We start from the raw sequence: 23,682 nt of genomic DNA on the forward strand, positions 1-23,682 counted from the left end.
GACAATGTGTTGCTGAGGCTTTGGTCAGTCACAGAAGGAGCGGTGGAGAAGGTGGCTGTCTGACCGATGCGTTCAGACAATTCTTTAGTCCACAGCCCCAAGGTCTGATCAGTTCCAGCAATCATCGCCAGCGTCTGATTTACATGGTGCAGAAACACCTAGGGGCAAGATCAGACTTGGAGACCTTTCCAACTGAAAATCAACTGGGTTACTGGGTCTTGAGGATGGATCACTGGCCAGAGCTTGCACAATATGCAATTGAGCTACTGGCCTATCCTGTGTCCAGCGTTCTTTCTGAACGCACATTCAGTGCTGCTGGAGGCTTTGTAACCAATCACAGAGTGCGCCTGTCCACAGACTCAGTTGATCAGCTCACCTTCATAAAAATGAATCAGTCTTGGATCACCAGCTACCAAGCACCTGATGCTGATGTAACCAATTAATTTTTCTATGAATGTGAGATCCCTTGAAGACTGCCTATGCTGAGTGCTATCCTGTTATGCTGAGTGACTATCCTATTATTCCTCAATGTTCATGTTGATAGCTTCTAAGAACATTTTTGTTTCAGGGCACCACCACCAGTGCCTAAGGCCCAATTTTTCTGCCCCTGTTTAACAGGGGCATATAATTATAATTTTTGCTGTAATATTTTGCAACAGGGCTCATTCTTGCGCTCAACTAGAGTGTCTGTGAGGGTTTGAAGTGTTGTGGCACCACCACCAGTGCCTATGGCCCAATTTTTCTGCCCCTGTCTAACAGGGGCATGCAATTACAATTTTTGCTGTAATATTTTGCAGCAGGGGCATGACCATGTTGTTCTGCAATCACTCATTCTTTAACCAATCTATGCTGCCTAGATAGTCTAGTTTCATACTTCCAGAAATTCTATGCAGTTTACTAAAGCGGTCCATGTACATGTTCAAAACTGAACATGATTGATGCCACTGTACAAAATTTGCACTTTTAAATCCCAGTTTGTGCTTACAGAGGATCCAGTCACTCCCAAGGTTAAATCCCATTTTTCTTAGAAGCTTTCATACATAAAGAGTAAAAGTAAAGCATGCCTGACACCAGCATTAATCAAAGACCTGGATTATATGCATGAAGCAGCTCATAGATTTGTAATGTAAAAAAAAACAGCTAAATAAAATACAATATAGCTAACAGAACATTCACGGATAACCCAGCACACTGGATGGCATGGTGGTAAGAAACCCAAGAAGAAAGTAAAGCGTTACCAGTACATGGAAGGATTCCACAAGGCTGGCTGGTACCCCACTTCATTAGACTAAAAGGAAAGTGAAATTGGGCAAAAGAGCTGCACAAAAAAGTTATATCCATGTCAAATATCTTATTTTACTTATTAATTTGGAAAATGTTTCATGTGTAAAAGCGAAAGTTGCTCCTAAACCTAACTACAGTTTTACCCACTACCTGACCGTCCCATAGAAGATTTACTGCTAAGGGTGGTAGAGTTGCGCAGAATCACGTATATATACGTGATTCTGCACTCTCTGGTTTTGGGCGAGAGTGCACACCGGCGCGCTCCTGCTGTGATTTTACACAGCGGGTCCTGCTGTCCCAATGTCCACTGGCACCCACTGACGTAAACAAGGCAGATCACTGTTCTGTCAGTAAGGAAGGTATGGGCCCTGTGTTCCTGGTAATCAGGGATATAGATCTATGCCTTCAACTAGTAAAAGCACCTCCCCCACTACACTGAAGCATTATCTAGGCACACAGTTAACCATTTGATCACTCCTGATGTTAACACCTTTCTTGCCAGCATCATTAGTACAGTGCCAGTGTATATTTTTAGCACTTATCACTGTATTAGTGTCACTGGTCCCCAAAAAAGTGTCAAAAGTGTCAGTCAGGTGTCCGATTTGTCCGCCGCAATATTGTAGTCCCTCTATAAGTCGCTGATCACCGCCATTACTAGTAAAAAATATTTTTAAAAAATAAATAAAAATATCCCATAGTTTGTAGATGCTTTAACCTTTGTGCAAACCAATCAATATATGCTTATTGGGATTTTGTTTTACCAAACACATGTAGCAGAATACATATTGGCCTGAATTGAAGAAGAGATTTGAGTTTTTAATTTTTTTTATTGGAAATGTTTTATAGCAGAAAATAAAAAAAATATATATTTCTTTTAAACTGACGTTCTTTTTTTTTTGTTGTTGTTTATAGGGCAATAAAAAAAACAACTGCAGAGGTGATCAAATACCACCAAAAGAAAGCACTATTTGTGGGGAAAAAAGGACATACATTTTATTTGTGTACAATGTTGCACAACCACGCAATTGTCAGTTAAAGTAACGCGGTGCCACATCGCAAAAGATGGCCTGGTCAGGAAAGGGGGCAAACCTTCCAGGGGTGAAGTGGTAAACTCATGTCTGATATTTTTACCTACAGGTAAGCTTATAATAAAGCTATAATATGAATATCTCCTAATCATGCATTGTTTAGGAGATATTCCAGTGAGCAGCAGCTGTTGACGTCACCGGCCCATGCATTGTGAAGGAACGGCATACCTGTGCCATCCCTTCAAAGCTCTGTGCGCATGTGCGGGAGTGACATCATCGCAGTTCATCCAGTCAGACAGCCGAAGCCCAGGAACCCGGTAGGAAGACCAGATGAGGATAGAAGCCCTGACAGTGGTCATAGCACGCTACTGGAGGGCTTTGTTTTAGGGGAAGTCTCTCATATTGTGCTAGTATGCAATGCATACTAGCACATTATAACATTGCCTTGCAGGGGGAAATCTTTTTTTTTTCAAATTTTAGTACCGCTTTAAGCTTAATGGTTCTTACCTGAAATTTGGAAACAATATCCCTTATGCCGCGTACACAGGAGCGGACTTTACGGCAGTCTTTGTCCTGCAATCTTTTCGACGGACTTTACGACGGACTTTCCGAATGAACGGACTTGCCTACACACGATCAACCAAAGTTCGACGGATTCGTACGTGATGACGTACACCGGACTAAAACAAGGAAGTTCATAGCCAGTAGCCAATAGCTACCCTAGCGTCGGTTTTTGTCCGTCGGACTAGCATACAGACGAGCGGTCTTTTCGACCGGACTCGAGTCCGTCGAAAAGATGTGAAACATATTTCATTTCTAGGTCTGTCAAACTTTTGGGGAAAAAAAAGTCCGCCAAACCAAGTATGCCGTAAAGTCCGGTCGTGTGTACGCGGCATTAGACTTCATCAGTGTCTAAAACAGTGGTCAATGTTTTTATATAACCTCAAATGCAGTCCCTGACATCAACAAATAGCAGTAATATTATTATTATTATTATACAGGACCATGCCCCAGAGTCGACTGAGTAAAGACAGCCTCAGACCAGTCCTGTCCAGGCCATGCAACCTGACTTGTTTCACACAGCCATGGGGCTTCGTCATGACAAAGTGAAATTGATTTGTCTGTTAAACGTATCCTTTGCTGAAATTTGCTATATTTTATGTTTAGGTGACATTTTCTTGATAAAACAATATAAAATGGGGGCGAATGCGCAAAGCTGATCAAGCCTGACATGCTTGAATAAAGCTCCGCAGCTCACGGGACAACACAACCACACTGCACAGTACCGCCGAGCCACCTACCTACAGTATACCGATCACCTTTGTGGTAATATTGTGTGACATAAAAAAATGGATCTAACACTACACTATATTGCAAAAAGCATTGGGATGCCTTCCTTTACACACACATGAACTTTAATGGCATCCCAGAATTAGTCCGTAGGGCTCAGTATTGAGATGGCCCACCCTTTGCAGCTATAAAAGCTTCAACTCTCCTTGGAAGGCTGTTCACAAGGTTTAGGAGTGTGTCTATGGGAGTGTTTGACCATTCTTCCAGAAGTGCATTTGTGAGGTCAGGCACTGATGTTGGACAAGAAGGCCTGGCACGCAGTCTCCAATCTAATTCATCCCAAAGGTGTTCTATAGGGTTGTGGTCAGGACTTTGCTTTGTGCACTGGTGGACAGTCATGTTGGAACAGGAAGGGACCATCCCCAAACTGTTCCAACAAAGTTGGGAGCATTAAATTGTCCAAAATGTCTTGCTATGCTGATGCCTTAAGAGTTCCCTTCACTGGAACTAAGGGGCCAAGCCCAACCCCTAAAAAACAACCCCACACCTAATCTCCCCTCCACCAAATGATTTGGACCAGTGCACAAAGCAAGGTCCATAAAGACATTGATGAGCGAGTTTGGGGTGGAAGAACTTGACTGGCCTGCACAGAGTCCTGACCTCAACCCAATAGAACACCTTTGGGATGAATTAGATCAGAGACTGCAAGCCAGGCCTTCTCATCCAACATCAGTGCCTGACCTCACAAATCCGCTTCTGGAAAAATGGTCAAACATTCCCATAGACACACTCCTAAACCTCCACCCCAAAGTCGCTCATCCATGTCTTTAAGGATCTTGCTTTGTGCACTGGTCCAAATCATTTGGTGGAGGGGGGATTATGGTATGGGGTTGTTTTTTTAGGGGTTGTTTTTTAGGGGTTGGACTTGGCCCCTTAGTTCCAGTGAAGGGAACTCATAAGGCATCAGCATAGCAAGACATTTTGGACAATTTAATGCTCCCAACTTTGTGGGAACAGTTTGGGGATGGCCCCTTCCTGTTCCAACATGACTGCGCACCAGTGCACAAAGCAAAGTCCTGACCACAACCCTATAGAACACCTTTGGGATGAATTAGATCGGAGACTGTGAGCCAGACCTTCTCGTCCAACATCAGTGCCTGACCTCACAAATCCGCTTCTGGAAAAATGGTCAAACATTCCCATAGATACACTCCTAAACCTTGTAGACAGCCTTCCCAGAAAAGTTGAAACTGTTTTAGTTGCAAAGGGCAGGCCATCTCAGTATTGAACCCTATGGACTAAGACTGGGATGCCATTAAAGTCCATGTGCAGACGTCCCAATACTTTTGGAAATATAGTGTATTTTATTCTCTAGGGTGTCTGCTTTTAGAAAATATATAATGTTTTGGGGGTTTATGCAATCTTCAGGGTGGGGGAAGCCGTCCCTGCCGGTAGTAGACAGTGATTAAAGTAAAACATTTTTTTATCTGCACTTGGTGATTAAGTGATGTTAAGTGATATACAATAATAAAAACGACCAATTTATGACCTGCAGCTGAACACTAAAACCCAGATATTGGGCACTAGATAGTAATGCAGATAATGGAGTGGAGCGCTAGGTTATGCACAAAAAGACCCTATGCATTAACAACGTATATAAAAAAATACAAGTGCAAAACAATAATATAAATGTGCAGTTTAGCCTAAGGCCGCGTACATACGGGCGGACTTTTTGACCGGACTTGTCCAACAGACTTTCCAGCGGACTTTCGACTGACTTTTGACGGACTTCCGACTGACTTTTTAACGAACGGACTTGCCTACACACGATCACACCAAAGTCCGACAGATTCGTACGTGATGACGTACACCGGACTAGAATGAGGAAGTTGATAACCAGTAGCCAATAGCTGCCCTAGCATCGTTTTTTGTCCTTTGGACTAGCATACAGACGAGCGAATTTCTGGGTCCGGCGGATTTACGACGTAAAGATTTGAAGCATGTTCCAAATCTAAAGCCCGTCAGATTTGCGACTGGAAAAGTCCGCTGAAGGTCCGGTGAAGCCCACACACGATCGGATTGTCCGCCGGATTTGGTCCGTCGGCGTCTGTCGGACAAGTCCGGTCAAAAAGTCCGACTGTGTGTGCACTGCATAATGCCGCGTACACACGAGCGGACTTTTCGGCATCAAAGGTTTTTCTGTCTAAAAATCTGACGGACCTTAGAAATAGAACAAGTTTCAAATCTTCCAACGGACTCGATTCCTATCTGGAAAACCGTTCGTCTGTATGCTAGTCCGACGGACCAAAAACGACGCAAGGGCAGCTATTGGCTACTGGCTATGAACGTCCTTATTCTAGTCTGGTCATACGTCATCACGTTCGAAACGATCGGACTTTGGTGTGATCTTGTGTAGGCAAGTCCGTTTCGTTGGAACTCCGTCAAAGTCCTTCGGAGTTCAGTCCGACGAGAAGTCCGCTCGTGTGTGCGCGGCATAAGACATAAATGACATATGTCCAATAAGGTGCAACTGTGCAGTACAATATAATAAGCAGCACTATGTACAGTCAGAAAAAAGTGCAAAAAATAAGTGCAGTTTTATGCAACTATGTATAATAAAAGCCAGAATGGCATACAAAACGCACAAGGGTGCTGAAAAAACAATATAAATGGAAAAAAAATTGGTTGATAACAAAAGTTCATATATTGCTGGAAACCAATAAAGTGACTTCAAGTGCAACATGAAACATAGATCAGGTGCTCGACACCGTGATTCCCGTCACCTCATTAAGATAAAAGGCTTACCAGAAAGCCTGCGACCTCCCTTACTCAGGGGGGGGGGGGGGGTCAAACAGCACTTTAGTAGAATCAAAGATTCGCTGATGGAAACTCTGGCGTTCCGCTCCGGAAAGATACATAGACATCACATAGAAGCCCAATGCTGTAAACAGAAGATATAAGTGGGAGTAATGCTCATCATAAGTATGTAGTCCTGGCAGTTCTACTGTGTCCCACAGGTTCCTCGCAGGACCCGGGTATCTGGGAGAGGTTCTGGTGTGATGTTGTGCTTATCGCTAGCAGCAAGGATATGGCAGGCTGGTTGTACCAAAGTTGTTCGATCGATTAACTTGGTACATGCAGGGAGCAGGCAAGGGAAGCCATCCAGTGATTATTGCAAGAGGCTAAAGGATCCACTTGTGATAATCAGAAGCCAATCCGACAGGCTGGTTGTACCCAAGTTAATCAATCAATCAACTTGGTACATTCAGACTGCCCATTAATGGTTCGAATCTCGGGTGGTCCCTGCTGTACCGGCCGAGATTCCAACTGTGTATGGCCGGCCTTAATAAAATCTCCCTCTTCATACAGTAGTTTGTATGTGTGTTGTGTATTGGAGAGTTGTTAAATGGCATATTAAATTAAAAATGTTATCATTATGAAACATTTGTTCTAATATCTTCTCAAGTTTCTTCCTTAGTGAACTATAGTATAGACTCTGATTACAAAAGACTCTTATTTCTGAACAGTCGAATGCTTTTTAATGTAACGAGTGTTTTCTAGTTTGTAAAAAAAAAAAAAAAAAAAAAACTCTAACTTTTTTTTTTTTTTTCAAATTCAAATTTTGTAAAGTACTCCCTCTGCTCCTAGCCAGATATTCTTAAAGCTTTGAGGATTGCTTTCCATCCTTTTCGCTCTGATGATATGCCCATTCTCTTTTTCTGCTTTTGCATGCTTTGTTTACTTGGAAAGGGATATGATTGGCCACTATGGATGTGAAGCTCAAAAATAATTAAAAAGTAAATAGAAATAAAAAAAAAAAAAAAAACTTTCGCTGATTAAACACAAATACAGGTACAGCTGCTGTTTTCATTCTGAAAATTCCTAGATTGTTTTCTATTGAAAATGTCTATTATATAAGGAACTTGAGACCCTACTGCCCCCTAGTGGTTGTTTTAAGAATGACATTGGCATATAAAATCTGTTTCCCCAACACTAAAAATAATCCTGTGACTCATTTGCAATGTTTAAAAAAAATATATATATATTGACTGTCCTCAACACATAATTGTGTGACTCACCAAACAATGTTTTCATGTCTGTCTTCCAATGGATCTCTGAGTGTGACATAAGAGCCAGGACATACCTGTCAAGCAGTTAGAATATTTCTTATGTTGGCAGATTTTGGTACTTTTATTTATAGCGTGGGTTTTAATGGAGAAAGTTAATCAATGTATTCTGTTTGTATAATTTCCTTGCTAAGATAAATGTTGGAAGCAGCAAGGACAAGGTTCACCCTTGCAGTCATTAGAGCCATTGAATTCAGCACTTTTGACAGCAGCTGCTGTCATTGGGATCAGTTGATAGCTACAGTCAGCACCAAGGATAGCTCCCTGTGTTCTCTGCGCATGCTCCAGATCAATAGACGGGCTACCGGGCTCTATGACGAGGGCTCAGTGTGAAATATAAGTTGGAGGCATGCACAACTCAGGACCTGTATGCACAGAGCTATACAGATTCATGCTGCTCTGTACCTGCTCTGCTGAGCTCTACAAGGGTACACACTAGCTTTCTGAAGGCTGCAGCATCTCTGATCCTGCAGGAGTATTTGAAGCTCAGAGAAACAGAGCTCTTCCAAATCTACTAAGATGAGAGCATAGAACAGACTGACTTCTTAGCATCTCCAAGTTTCCTATGCAACTATTTGTAGGGCTTTTAAAACTAACTGCTTTTCATTAAATGTATCAATTTGATCTTGGCTTCACCTACAAGCAGTGGTCTTCGGATAGTTTGATTCTGACTTCACTTGCAAGCAGTGGTCTTCAGATACTTTGATTCTGACTTCACTTGCAAGCAGTGGTCTTCTGATACTTTGATTCTGACTTCACTTGCAAGCAGTGGTCTTCTGATACTTTGATTTTGACTTCACTTATAAACATTGGTCTCCAGATACTTCGATCTTGGTTTCACTTACAAGCATTGGTCTTTAGATACTTTGGTCTCCAGATACTTTGATTTTGGAAGATGGTTGCAGTGCAATGGACTTTCTGATGCTTATAGAAGCTGGGGATTTGGAAAGTAGACACTTCTGATTTATTGAAACTTTGATATCCAAGCAGTGATCGAAAGCAGAATAAGTAGCTTGGATCTTCAGCCTGCAGAAGTAGGGAATGTAAAACGACCTTGTGCCAGTCCTATGCACCCTCCATTGGATTCATTGCTTATAGGGGCACTGACTGACCTTAAAAGCAAGCCATTACTTAGGTGATTCTTGCTGCTTTGATCGTCTTGGACTGCATCAAGGTTACAGAAGCCAGATATATCAACATGCAAGGTTCAACCTGTCTACCTAAGTCTGGGTGTATTTTGTATTAAAGGACTGCGTTTAAGGGTGCTACATCTTTAAGACTGTTGAAGTACTGAGCACATTGGACTGTCTCAAGTCTGCAGAACCAAGAGACCTAAAAGCAGGTGACTCCAATTCATTTCAGCTTGGAAGCAAAGAGTATGGGGAAGCAGACTGATCTTTAAAGTAAGTGTTTTCCATTATTTAAGACTGATCCTGTTGGATTAACTCAAGGGAAATAGCCAGATTTGATATTAAATTAATCTTGATATAACATCTTCAGTTTGAAATTATTCTGAGTTTACTGACAGTTTGGACCCTCTGGGGTTGATTTACCAAAACTGGAGAGTGCAAAATCTCATGCATCTCTGCATGATAGCCAGTCAGCTTCTAACTTCAGTTTGTTCAATTAAGCTTTGACCAAAAAAATCTGGAAGCTGGTTTCTGTGCAGAACCGCACCAGATTATGCAAGCTCCAGTTTTAGTAAATCAATATCTGTCTGTCTATCTATCTATCTATCTATCTATCTATCTATCTATCTATCTATCTATATCAATGACTTTATCTATCTATCTATCTATCTATCTATCTATCTATCTATCTATCTATCTATCTATCATTGACTATCTATCTATCTATCTATCTATCTATCTATCTATCTATCTATCTATCTATCTATCTATCTATCTATCTATATCAATGACTTTATCTATCTATCTATCTATCTATCTATCTATCTATCTATCTATCTATCTATCTATCTATCTATCATTGACTATCTATCTATCTATCTATCTATCTATCTATCTATCTATCTATCTATCTATCTATCTATCTATCTATCTATCTATCATTGACTATCTATCTATCTATCATTGACTATCTATCTATCTATCTATCTATCTATCTATCTATCTATCTATCTATCTATCTATCTATCTATCTATATCAATGACTTTATCTATCTATCTATCTATCTATCTATCTATCTATCTATCTATCTATCATTGACTATCTATCTATCTATCTATCTATCTATCTATCTATCTATCTATCTATCTATCTATCATTGACTATCTATCTATCTATCTATCTATCTATCTATCTATCTATCTATCTATCTATCTATCTATCATTGACTATCTATCTATCTATCTATCTATCTATCTATCTATCTATCTATCTATCTATCTATCTATCTATCTATCTATCTATCTATCTATCTATCTATCTATCATTGACTATCTATCTATCTATCATTGACTATCTATCTATCTATCTATCTATCTATCTATCTATCTATCTATCTATCTATCTATCTATCTATCTATCTATATCAATGACTTTATCTATCTATCTATCTATCTATCTATCTATCTATCTATCTATCTATCTACTGTATCTATCTATCATTGACTATCTATCTATCTATCTATCTATCTATCTATCTATCTATCTATCTATCTACTGTATCTATCTATCTATCATTGACTGTCTGTCTATCTATCTATCTATCTATCTATCTATCTATCTATCTATCTATCTATCTATCTATATCAATGACTTTATCTATCTATCTATCTATCTATCTATCTATCTATCTATCTATCTATCTATCTATCTATCTATCTATCTATCTATCATTGACTATCTATCTATCTATCTATCTATCTATCTATCTATCTATCTATCTATCTATCTATCTATCTATCTATCGTATCTATCTATCATTGACTGTCTATCTATCTATCTATCTATCTATCTATCTATCTATCTATCTATCTATCTATCTATCTATCACCATGAAAAATGTATTGTTGTTGTTATTATTATTATTATTATAGCACTAAAAGTTTTTGCAACGCTTTACAGTATGAGGGCAGACAATACACTTACAATACAATTCACTACATGGGGCATCAGAGGGCCCTGCTCGTTAGAGTTTACAATCTAAGAGGGAGGGTCAAGTGATACAAAAGGTAATAGCTGTGGGGGATTTAATAAAATAAAATAAAAGTACAGTTGTTAGGTGGAGGCAGGATAGACTTCTCCAAAGGAGAGTAGGGTTTTCAGAAATCATCTAAAATTGGAAAGACAGTTGGACAGATTGGGGGAAGGGAGTTCTGGAGGATTGGAGAGGCTCCGGAGAAGTCATGAAGGCGAGCGTGGGAGGAGGTGACAAAGGTGGTAGAGAGCAGGAGGTCTTGGGAGGAACGAAGAGAACGATTAGGTTGGTATTTTGAGACTAGGTTAGTGGTGCAGCTGGGGGAAGAGTGAGTTGTGGATGTTTTGGTAAGTTATTGTTAGTCCCTTGAATTTAATTTGTTGGGTGAGCGGGTGAGTGAGTTGGGTGAGCGGGAGAGGAGTAGCAGAGAAGGGTAGTCGACGCTGAATGATTGGTAAGGTGGATGAGCCTGGCAGCAGCATTCATGATGGGCTGAAGGGGGGATAGCCTATGTAAAGGCGAGCCAATGAGAAAGGAGTTGCAGTAGTCGAGGTGAGAGATGACCAGGTAGTGAACTAAGAGCTTTGTTGTGTCAGTGGTTAGGAAGGGACATATTTTGGAGATGTTGCGGAGGTTGAGGTGACAAGCTATGGACAGTAATTGGACGTGGGGCCGAAAGGAAAGTTCAGAGTCTAGGGTTACCCCTAGCACCCTGGATTGCGGGGATGGGTTGATGGTTGTGCCATCGATCTTGACAGAGATGCCAGGGGAGGAGGCATGTGGGGGAGGAAATATTATAAGCTCGGTTTTGAATAGATTGAGTTTGAGGAAGCGGTGTGACATCCAGGCTGATGTGTCTGTTAATGAATTAGTGATGTTTTAGGAGACTGATGGAGTGAGATGAGGGGTAAAGCGATAGATTTGGGTGTCATTAGCGTAGATATAGTGCATGTTAGATTCAAGGGCTTCATTAGTCTCCTTTTATGGCTTTTATTCTTTATTTTCACCTGGTGATCTGACCAGTAAGTCTGTTATTTTTCAACTTACTTTAGCAGACCAAACTGTCCAGCAAAAGTGACAGTTGGGGGGGTAATATAAACCAGTTATCACCGACAGGAGTGCTGGCAATGGTCAACTTTTATTCATTTATGTAAAACCTTTATCCCAATAGGAAAAAAGGAGTGTTAGCTGGAGTTTGACTTTAATTTGCAAGTCAAGTCCATCTAAATCTCCTAGTCCAGGGATATGTAATTAACAGACCTCCAGCTGTTGCAAAACTACAAGTCCCATCATGCCTCTGCCTCTGGGTGTCATGCTTGTGGCTGTCAGAGTCTTGCTATGCCTCATGGGACTTGTAGTTCTGCAACAGCTGGAGGTCCGTTAATTGCATATCCCTGTAGCTAGTCTAATGCCGCGTACACACGGTCGGACTTTTCGTCTACAAAAGTCCGACAGCCTGTCCGACAGACTTCCGACGTACCTTCGGCGGACTTGCGGCAGACTTTCTTACGAACGGACTTGCCTACACACGACCACACAAAAGTCCGACGGATTCGTACGTGATGACGTACACCGGACTAAAATAAGGAAGTTCATAGCCAGTAGCCAATAGCTGCCCTAGCATGGGTTTTTGTCCGTCGGACTAGCACACAGACGAGCGGATTTCGGGTCCGTCGTACTTACGACGTAAAGATTTGAAGCATGTTTCAAATCTAAAGTCCGTCGGATTTGAGGCTAAAAAAGTCCGTTGAAAGTCCGGAGAAGCCCACACACGATCGGATTACCAGCCAGCTTTAGTCCGTCAGCGTCCGTTGGACTTTTGTAGACGAAAAGTCCGACCGTGTGTACGCGGCATATCACTACCCTCTTCTCAGATTGCCAATGCTGCTGTCTCCATTGTTCCTCCCTCCAGAGTGGACCCACCCTAGGACAGGAATGGTATTACTGACCAGATCATCAGGTAAAATGAAACAAAAAAGCCTAAAAAAAAAAAAAAAAAAAAAAAAAAAAGAAAGAAAATGAATGCAGCCATCACATTTAGAGATTGGTAGGCTGCAATATAATATGTTTTTGTTTTTGGATATAGCATAGTGGTTAAGTGGTTAGCACTTCTGCCTAGCAGCACTAGGATCATTACTTTGAATCCTAACCGTGGCACTACTTGCAGAGTTTGCATGCTCTCCCTGTGCCTGCATGGGTTTCCTCCCACATTCCAAAGACATGCAGGCAATTTAATTGGCTCCTGTCTAAATTGGCCCTGGTATGTGTATGTGTGAATGTGAGTTAGGGACCTCAGATTGTAAGCTCCTTGAGGGCAGGGACTGATGTGAATGAACAATATATATGTAAATTGACGGTGCTATATAAGGACCTGTAATAAAAAGATACTGCTTTGAATTGAATACTTTGCAAGTGTTTTGCTATCTACATTTCCTCTTTAGACTAATGCTATCTGCTCTGGCTTTTTGACAGTTGCTGAATCCCTCTGAGGAGCCCGAGTTCAGTATCATGGCATGGGGTTCAGATGTAACCTCACCTCGTGTTCTTTAATAACCATCATGCAGGAGGCAGAGCAGAGCGATCTTCTGGGGATGTTTCCACTCTTCTTTGAGGAGAAGCAGCTTAACAGGACCAATGAGACCCTACAGGACCTCCTGAGAAGTTTCAACTTTGAGAAATCAGACAAAGTAGGCGACAGCTCCGCCATAGTAAGGATTATGATCTCCATAGTGTACTCTGTTGTTTGTGCCCTGGGACTGGTGGGCAATGTGCTGGTACTGTACCTCATGAAGACTAAACAAGGCTGGAAAAAATCCTCCATCAATCTGTTTGTGACCAGCCTGGCAGTGACAGATTTCCAGTTTGTGCTTACTCTGCCTTTCTGGGCTGTAGAGAATGCTTTGGATTTTAGCTGGCTCTTTGGCAAAGCCATGTGTAAAATAGTATCCTATGTTACTGCCATGAACATGTATGCTAGTGTCTTTTTCCTCACAGCCATGAGTGTGGCCAGATACTACTCAGTGGCTTCTGCCCTTAAGTCTAAACGAAGACATATAAGCTGCTCTGCCAAGTGGGTAAGTGTCCTTATTTGGGTTTTTGCCATTGTAGCATCTTTGCCACACGCTATCTTCTCCACCACAGCCACTGTCTCCAGTGAGGTCCTCTGTTTGGTCAAGTTTCCAGTTAACTATGGTAATGCTCAGTTTTGGCTGGGACTCTATCATGCTCAGAAGGTTCTCCTGGGATTTGTCATCCCCTTATTCATAATCACCATTTGTTACCTTCTCCTGGTTCGTTTCATCACTGATAGAAACGTGAGCACCTCGAGCACCAAGAGGAGGTCTAAAGTCACTAAATCTGTGACTATTGTTGTACTGTCTTTCTTCTTGTGTTGGCTTCCAAACCAAGCCTTGACGACCTGGGGGATCCTTATCAAACTGAATGTAGTGCAATTTAGCTATGAGTACTTTACCACTCAAGCTTATATTTTTCCTATCACTGTCTGCTTGGCTCACTCAAACAGTTGCCTAAATCCCATTCTGTACTGCTTAATGCGCAGAGAGTTCCGCAAAGCATTAAAAAACCTCTTTTGGAGGATGACCTCCCCTTCTCTGACTAACATGCGACCATTTACAGCCACCACCAAACCAGAGCAAGATGAGCAGGGACATGGCATGGTCCCCCTCAATCCTGTAGAGCCTGATGTCATCTGTTACCCCCCTGGAGCTGTCATCTACAATGGCAGGTATGATCTTCTGCCCAACAGTTCAACTGAACAGCGGTACTGACTATGAGCATCAGCTCTGCCAAACTCCCAAGGAGGTTTTTCCATGAGGGCTGCTACTCTACGTTCCGTCCTTGTACTGTAGCTGACAATGTACAGTGTATGTAAGATCTCTGAGAATTTATTATAGAACCTATGATTTATATATTTAATATTATTTAAGATAATTGTTTTATGGATATACATTTATATGAAATGTAGATATACCATGTTTATAAAGTATATATTATGGACATGTAATTAAAACAAAATCTTTTATATGGTTTTTGGCTATATAAACTTACAGCAAAAAAATTGTACATGTAAAGGGTAAGTCTACTCAGTACTGATATTTTAGTTTCTTGTCCATGTAGATAGGCTTGGTTACCTTTCAGAATTGTACATTTTCCAGGGTCCTCTGTGGTGAGCATTCCCCCAACATAGCCCACCAGCCACATCAGTTATGAAGAGCCCACATAATCTTCATTGACGCTACATTTTGGAGGACACAATATTGGGCTGCCATACGTGGCTTCTTAACCTCCCTGGCGGTATGATTATTTCAGATTTTAGGTGCTGAAAGCGGTACAATTATTTTGCATGGAAATTTGGCATTTTATATTGTAGGCCTGTAATTCTTAGGAATAATTCACTTAAATCTGTCCAAACAAGAGTCTAGTAGACATGATAACGTTTGAAAAACGAAATAAAAAATTATAATATAATAAATAACTATAAATAATTATAACAAATAATAATATAATAATAATAAAAATTATTCAATAATGTAATCAAATCAAAAACACTGAAATTTGCTCAGTTGCAGAATTGTCGCTTTCGTTACTTTTAGTGTTTGATGATGGATTTCCCCACAAATCATTATCGCTCAATTCTGCGAGTGATTCTAATTTATTATCGCTGTTTTCTAGCTGGTTTAAAACCACTTTTGCTGTAAAGGGACAGTTTTGGTTGCTATGGACAATCTCCAGTTTCCAGTCAGAAAAAACAGTTTTTATAATATAAAACTGCATGCAGGACACTGAGCAGACCACTAGGGACAAAGGGGACGTGTAATTATTTGATACAGTAATGTAATCTGTAAGATTACAGTATACTGTATCTATACTGTGTTTTTTACTTTTTGAATTTGGTGCCGAACTCCGTCCCCGTGCGTCCTAACGCTCGCAGGGAACGGAGCTCAGCGATGTGAATCGAGCAAGACACGGCAGCTCGCCGATCACAGCGGGGAGACATCACAGGATCCAGGGGACAAGGTAAGTAAACTCTTCCTGGATCCTGCGATGCGATCCCGAGGCTCGGGGACACCGCTTTTGGTATTGAAAATCCACCCCGAGCCAGACTCGGGAATACCACCAGAGGGGTTAAAGGGTGCCAGGATAAATGTATGGTTGCCAACTTTTTTTCATGGTTGCAACACTGGAGCCATTATTCTTGCTTTTACTACTTAGTGAGCCAATAACCTAGAAGTGAGAGTCAGCCAAGCTAGAACTCCTAAAGTGAACATACCATGAGATATATTTTTTCATGTTAAGCGCATGCAGGTTACAAGTCTGACCTTACAGGTATACACTCTCCAGCCACTTTATTAGCTACACCTTGCTAGTATCGGGTTGGACCCTCTTTTGCCTTCAGAACTACCTTAATTCTTTGTGGCATAGATATAACAAGGTTATATAACAAGGCTCTATTGAATTGAGATCTGGTGACTGTGGAGACCATTGGAGTACAGTGACCTCATTGTCATGTTCAAGAAACCAGTGGTGAGATGATTTGATCTTTGTGAAATGGTGCATTATCCTGCTGGAAGGAGCCATCAGAAGATGGGTACACTGTAGTCATAAAGGGATGGACATGATCAGCAACAATACTCAGGTAGGCCGTGGCATTTTAACTATGTTCAATTGGTACTAAGGGGCCCAAAGTGTGCTAAGAAAATATCCCCCCACACCATTACACCACCACCAGCCTGAACCGTTGATACAAGGCAGGATGGATCCATGCTTTCATGTTGTATGCGCCAAATTCTGACCCGACCATCTGAATGTCACAGCTGAAATCGAGACTCATCAGACCAGGCAACATTTTTCCAATCTTCTACTGTCCAATTTTGGTGAGTCTGTATGAATTGTAGCCTAAGTTTCCTGTTCTTAGCTGACAGGAGTGGCACCCATTGCGGTCTTCTGCTGCTGTAGCCCTTCTGCTTCAAGGTTCAATGTGTTGTGCATTCAGAGATGGTATTCTGCATACTTTCTTTGTAACAAGTGTTTCTTTGACTTACTGTTGCCTTTCTATCATCTGGAACCAGTCTGCCTATTCTCCTCTGACCTCAACAAGGCATTTTCCTCCACACAACTGCCGCTCACTGGATATTTTCTCTTTTTCAGACCATTCTCTGTAAACTCGAGAGATAGTTGTGTGTGAAAATCCCAGTAGATCAGCAGTTTTTGAAATACTCAGACCAGCCTATCTGGCACCAACAACCATGCCATGTGCACTTAAATCCCCTTTTTTTTCCCCATTCTGATGCTCGGTTTGAAATTTAGCAAGTCTTCTTCACCACGACTAGATGTTTAAATGCATTGAGTTGCTGTCATGTGATTGAACTGATTAGCAATTTGTGTTACCAATACCAAGCAGCTGAACAGGTGTACTTTATAAAGTGGCCGGTGAGTGTATATTACTTTTCACAGAAATCGTAGAACTCTTCCTGACAATGTCTATGTCTCGTTTTCTTATCAGAAGGACAACACCATCTCTCTCCAGGCATTATTCAGGATTTGTATCTACTTCCCGGGCTAAGATACTAGATGATCATGTAGATCCTGTGCAGTGCAGTGTTTATAAATACCTGACACGAATCAACTCCTGCTGCATCCTTCCCCTTTGGGAATTGCCACAATGTTAGAATGTTGCAATCTGATCACTTGGGCAGTGGAGACTAAGGAAATGCTTCCTCCTGCCTACAGCAGACTGACCACAGCATCCTTGGCAAAGTCACTTTCCCGGAGCATAATGTCTGATTTTTAATGATAAAAGCCTCTTAAAAAAAAAATAAAAATAAAACTATACTATACTATACTATACTATAAAATGATGTCAGGTTTGTAAAATTACTGAAAGGACTTCTTGAACCCGAATACTTGTTTTAGGTCAGCAACTCCTCTGTATTTATTTACTAAAGAGGTAGCGAAAATGCATGCAGCAAAATGACATTGTTTTCATTCATAATACCTAATCATGTGCTGGAGAATATTCTGTGTCTGGCAAAAGACCGAGGCTAATTTCCCAACTATGTATGTTGGGAACGTGTGCACTTTTGCATGCTTTCCTAACACACAGAAACACACTGCCATTTTAGCATATGCATGGCGGTGTCTCTAATCGTTAATGGCTCCCCCATGCATCTTCAAACGCATGCATTTTTGTGCACGCCAAAACAAATGGCGCCACAGCACCATGCTGTTTGGTATGGCACAATTTTGGAAAAAAAAAAGAGTCAGGGATTTCTTTTCTGCATTTCTCACACATAGGGCAGCCCATTGAAATGAATGTGCTGCCCTACACGTGATGTGCGGGAATGCATTAAAAACGCATAGAAACACGCCCATGCTTGGTCACACCTGTAAACCAAGCATAAATGACTGAACAAAGCATCATTTTGCTACGTATATGGTATCTGCTTTTTTTAGTAAATTAAACCAATTACCTAGTTAAAGTGTTACTAAACCCACAACAGTAAAACCAGTCTGTATATGCAGTACAGCATGCTTGTTATACTCACGGTGGAACCTAAGGGGTTAATCCTCTGTATTGTGTAAAAAGCCTGTTTAATCCCGTCTCCTTTGATCCTCCCCTTCTTCCACTGACTCCAAAACAGGTCCATATAAGACAGAGTCTACAGAGTCAGGCTGCACATGCTCAGTTTGGTGTGTATTGTTAGAGACTACACAATGGGAGATTTCCTCTTGTGGGACTTTAAAAGGCAGGAGTCTTCAAACAATAATGTATCAAAAATATGGATTTATTACAAAAAGTTAAAAGATGACAATGATAAAAGAGATGGATGCAAATATGGTCAAATGGTAGCAAAAAGAGTATACATATCTAGTACAAAGATATAGATAACACCACACAAAACTGTCCAATCAGTGGGCTAAGACAGGAAGGCCCGACGCGTTTCAAGGTTGTAAGTAGTCAAACCTCTTCTTCAGGGGCTGATGGTGAGGTGTATAATTATTGTGTGACTCTTGAGCCACCATCAAATAGCATCCAACTTCAAGAGAAAAATGGGAATGAGTAGTTTGCCGCCAGGGATCAGGTCCATGAGCCAATGCTTCACACCAAGAGACGTACAGATCCAGCCCCAGGACAGAGCACAGAGGGCGTCCTACCACTGAGAGTATGGCACCACTGGTTCAGAATACCATTTACTGTCCTATCATCTGCTGGTGCATAAAGATGAGGGACTCTTTGGTGTAAAAGGAGAGGCACCACAAAGGCGCTCCCTAGTCAAAGGGTGATGTTGAACCCCCAGATGTATAGGATGTATTAATTAACAACATCCAATACAATGCAGAGTGAGCATAAATTCACTTATGGACTCACACAGCTGTTTCTACCAGATTGTAACGTATTTAAAACAATGCTATTGCCACTTAACCTAGGGGAGTAAGCAGCCACACGACCGGTCTGATGCCTGTACCAGCAAGCCTGCCTGCCTTTTAAAGTCCCACAAGAGGAAATCTCCCATTGTGTAGTCTTATAGGGATGTGGGCAAGGTGTCTTCTTCTATAAAGCCCTTGTCACTACCACAATTTATGTATTGTTAAAGAGGTTTTTTCTTTCTTGGGAGGGTACATATCATCAGCACAGGGCCAATCAGCACTGTCCAGACAGAGGGTCAGGGGTCCTGCATCCTGACAGGACAGCCAGTGCAGTATGAAAACTCCTCCAAGCTTTAACCAGGCACTGATAGAAGTTACAAGACTGCTATATACGGCTGATGAGTTAAGGTATTTAGCCGTTTACATTTACTAAAACTATTGCATTTCCATGTACTGTAGGAGACCAGATATAGTGAATGCAGGCTCCTGGGTTTAGTAACACTTTAAAGGGGTTGTAAACCTTTGTGGTTTTTCACCTCGATGCATTCTATGCATCAAGGTGAAAAACCTCTTGCAGTGCAGCAGCCCCCCAGTGCCCCCGTTTTACTTACCTGAACCCTCTTTTTGTTGCACCAGGGATGAGCACACCAGCCCTAGCCAGTGTCTCGTGTCCTGATTGGCTAGATTGATAGCAGTGCAGCCATTGGCTCCAGCTGCTGTCAATCAAATCCAATGACATGGGCGCCGGGGGCAGGGCCAAGCAGGGCCAAGTCATACATTCGGAGGCTATAAATGGTGGACTCGGGAGCGCGCCCGCAAGGTAACCCCCTCGAGGAAGCGCTTCTCCTAGGGGGTTACCTGATGTGGGGAGGAGCCACGAGAGCCGCCGGGGGACCCCAGAAGAGCAGGTTCAGGGCCACTCTGTGCAAAACAAGCTGCACAGTGGAGGTAAGTATGATATGTTTGTTATTTAAAAAAAAAAAAAAAACGAAACCTTACAATACCTTTAGGCAAGAAAAAGGAAAACAGGCACCTTCAATAGCAAATGGCCAATCTTATACCATTACCCTCACATGTCCCCTTTAAGAACTGAGCAGTGTAGGGGGGGGGGTATAGAGGTCATTATTTATTATTGGAGTTCCCAACCAATTCAGATGCCAGATGGTCATACAAGCCATCGGCATCTGTGGAAAACTGAAGCATGAGTCGTGATTGGACTAACCCTTTTCCTAAGCATTTTATTAAATTGTTATAACACATGACACTCAATTTGCAAAGCCAACACACCAGGATAAAGATACAGATTTTCAAAAGAAAGGTGACGGTTATTTTCAGTCAATTCCAATGAGATTTGAAAATTACAGTCCCGTGGCTCAAAAAAAAAAAAAACTTCTTGTGTTGAAGCTTTGTGAATTGAGTCTTTGACTACAATTAGAATATAAGGTGAAAATGCACATTTGTTACTGAGCTAAGAATACTGTGTTTTTTTTTAAAGTTACTAATGTAATTTTTATGATAAGTGCCACAATTGCTTAAAATGATGAAACTAAGAGAGGATCTATACAGCAAAACATTTACACCAGCAGTAAACAAGGTTGCTGTGTACAGTGACACTTACATACAAGCACATTGAATAGGTATTGTTTGGCTGGTTTAGTAAAGGAAAAAATAGTACAGAAATGTATAGAATTGCATTTCACGACTCTGCCTCCTCGGCATTGATACAAGGTGAAATCGGGTTGTTAAGGGTTACTGAATCTCATCGCTCTTGTACTGGCTTATGGAGGAGGCTGAGACCTTCACATGAGCAAGTGCAAACAATCACTTAATGTGCCATCTGCTTGCATTGTAACTTTTACGACCGCATTGGCCATACAACAACCATTTAATGGGACACTCTCAACTGTTATGGAAGTAACTGCAATGTGTTTTCCTGTTATTTTCTAGTGGTTTTAATTTTTAAATAAAGAAAAATATTTTGTTTAATAAATGGAATGCTTTAATACAAGATCATTTTTGTTTTTGTAGGATACTTTTGAACCTATTTAAAGCTATTCTGTGTCATGTATGCACCAATGTAAAAAATATATGATTTTCATGCTGCACTTTTTATAAGAAACAAAAGATAAATAATGTTTTTGTCCATCTGGAAACAAAGTTGGGCATTTGGAATGTTGATTAGTGCTGAGGACCTACTACAGGTCCAAGTGACCTATTCTTGGGCATAGAAGGTCTTAAGTTAAAATTCTGGGGCATATTTAACTGATTTTTACCACCTCCATCCCAGTCTAATGCCACGTACACACGGTCGGATTTTCAGACGGGAAATGTTCGATGGGAGCTTGTTGTCGGAAATTCCGACCGTGTGTAGGCTCCATCGGACATTTCCCGTCGGAATTTCCGACAAACAAAATTTGAGATCTGGATCTCAAATTTTCCGACAACAAAATCTGTTGTCGGAAATTCCAATCGTGTGTACACAATTCCAACGCACAAAATTCCACGCATGCTCAGGAATCAAGCAGAAGAGCCGCACTGGCTATTGAACTTCATTTTTTTCTTGGCTCGTCGTACATGTTGTACGTCACCGCGTTCTTGACGTTCGGAATTTCCGACAAGATTTGTGTGACCGTGTGTATGCAAGACAAGTTTGAGCGAACATCCGTCGGGAAAAAAAACATGGATTTTGTTGTCGGAATGTGCGATCGTGTGTATGCGGCATAATTGTGACATTTCTCACATACATGTTAAAATCTGCATTTACTTAGAACCTCCAAACATTATATTTTTTTAGGCAGAGGCCCTGGAGAAAAAAAATGGTGGTTGTTGCAATTTTTTTATGTTGAATGATTTTTGCACAGAGATTTATCAAACACACATATTCAGGGGAAAAAAAACACACTTTAATGAATTTTACTGCACACAAACACAATATAAAACCCAATTTATTGATACAAAATAAAATATGATGTTACACCAAGTAAATAGATACCTAACATATCATGATTTAAAATTGCATATGCCTGTGAAACAGTGCCAAACTACGGTACCTAAAAATCTCCATAGGCGGCACTTTAAAGTGACTGTAAAGGCTCAAGGTTTTTTACCTTAAGGTAAAAAACCTTCTGTGTTCAGAAGCCACCCCCCCTAATACTTACTTGGGCCCCCTCTCTATCCAGCGATGTCCACAAGAGCCTTGGCTCTCTGGGGAGTAGAAGAGAACAAGAAGACCTGGACAGCCGCACACTGGAATGGATAAATCTGTCTTTTTATTCAAAATACAGGATCATGGGGTACACAAAATATGACTGTGGGGTGGTACAAGAATAGCTGACGTGTTTCGCACTTACACCAAGTGCTTACTCATAGCCTTGGCTCTCTGGGGACTCGCACTCCTGATTGGCTTTTAGCAGCAGCGGGAGCTATTGGCTCCCGCTGCTGTCAATCATGGCCAGTGAGCCAATCAGGAGACAGAGGGGGCGGGCTCCCGTGGCTCGGGAGTGCACATGCTTGGAGGTCCGCAGAGCAAGCTGCATGCTGTGGGGGCACCTGGCAGAGGGGAGGGGCCCGGAGCACCAATGTGGAACCCGAGAATAGGAGGATCTGGGCTGCTCTGTGCAAAACCACTGCAGGTTTTTTAGAGAAAAAAAAAAACAAGACTTTAATATCGCTTTCGTTTTTACAGGTTACCAGTTGAGAGTTACACAGGAGGTCTGGTGCTAAAATGATTGCTCTCACTCTGACGTTTGCGATGATACCTCACATGTGTGGTGCACGGGACCTACCTACACGTTTGCATTTGCACATGAGCAGAGGGGGATGAGGGTGCTTTAACCACTTGCCCACTGGGCACTTAAACCCCCTTCCAGACCAATTTTAAGTTTTCAGTGCTCTCACATTTTGAATGACAATCATGCAACACTGTACCTATATGAAATTGTTGTCCTTTTTTTCACACAAGTACAGCTTTCTTTTGGTGGTATTTAATCACCGCTGGGTTTTTATTTTTTGTGCTATAAATGAAAAAAGACTGAAAATGTTGTAATAAAATGCATTTTTCTTAATTTCTGTTAAAAAATTAAGCAAATTAGTATTTTTTCTTCATAAATTTTGGCCAAAATTTATACTGCTACATATCTTTGATAAAAATAACCCAAATAAGTGTATATTATTTGCTCTTTGTGAAAGTTGTAGAGTCTAAAAACTATGGTGCCAATAACTGAAAATTGATCACACCTGATGCACTGATGGCCTATCTCATTTCTTGAGACCCTAACAAGCCAGGAAAGTACAAATACCCCCCAAATGACACCTTTTCAGAAAGTAGACATTCAAAGATAATTAGTAAGAGGCATGGTGAGTTTCTTGAGGTTGTAATTTTTTCCCCATAATTCTTTGCAAA

At 41.2% G+C, this 23,682-nt stretch overlaps 1 protein-coding gene across 1 annotated transcript in view; it reads left to right on the forward strand.

Moving 5' to 3' along the window:
* The window catches only part of RXFP3 (relaxin family peptide receptor 3), a 40,625-nt gene extending 19,355 nt beyond the window's left edge, over positions 1-21,270 (forward strand). The window contains exons 2-4 of the mRNA XM_073620844.1: positions 3,314-3,442; positions 8,550-9,132; positions 13,365-21,270. Coding sequence (XP_073476945.1) covers positions 13,406-14,680 — 1,275 coding nt within the window. The 5' untranslated portion in view covers positions 3,314-3,442; positions 8,550-9,132; positions 13,365-13,405 and the 3' untranslated portion in view covers positions 14,681-21,270. The remainder of the gene's footprint in view (positions 1-3,313; positions 3,443-8,549; positions 9,133-13,364) is intronic.
* The last annotated feature ends 2,412 nt before the right edge of the window (positions 21,271-23,682 follow it).

This window comes from Aquarana catesbeiana, linkage group LG01 (genome assembly GCF_042186555.1).
Source record: "Aquarana catesbeiana isolate 2022-GZ linkage group LG01, ASM4218655v1, whole genome shotgun sequence".
Lineage (NCBI taxonomy): Eukaryota > Metazoa > Chordata > Amphibia > Anura > Ranidae > Aquarana > Aquarana catesbeiana.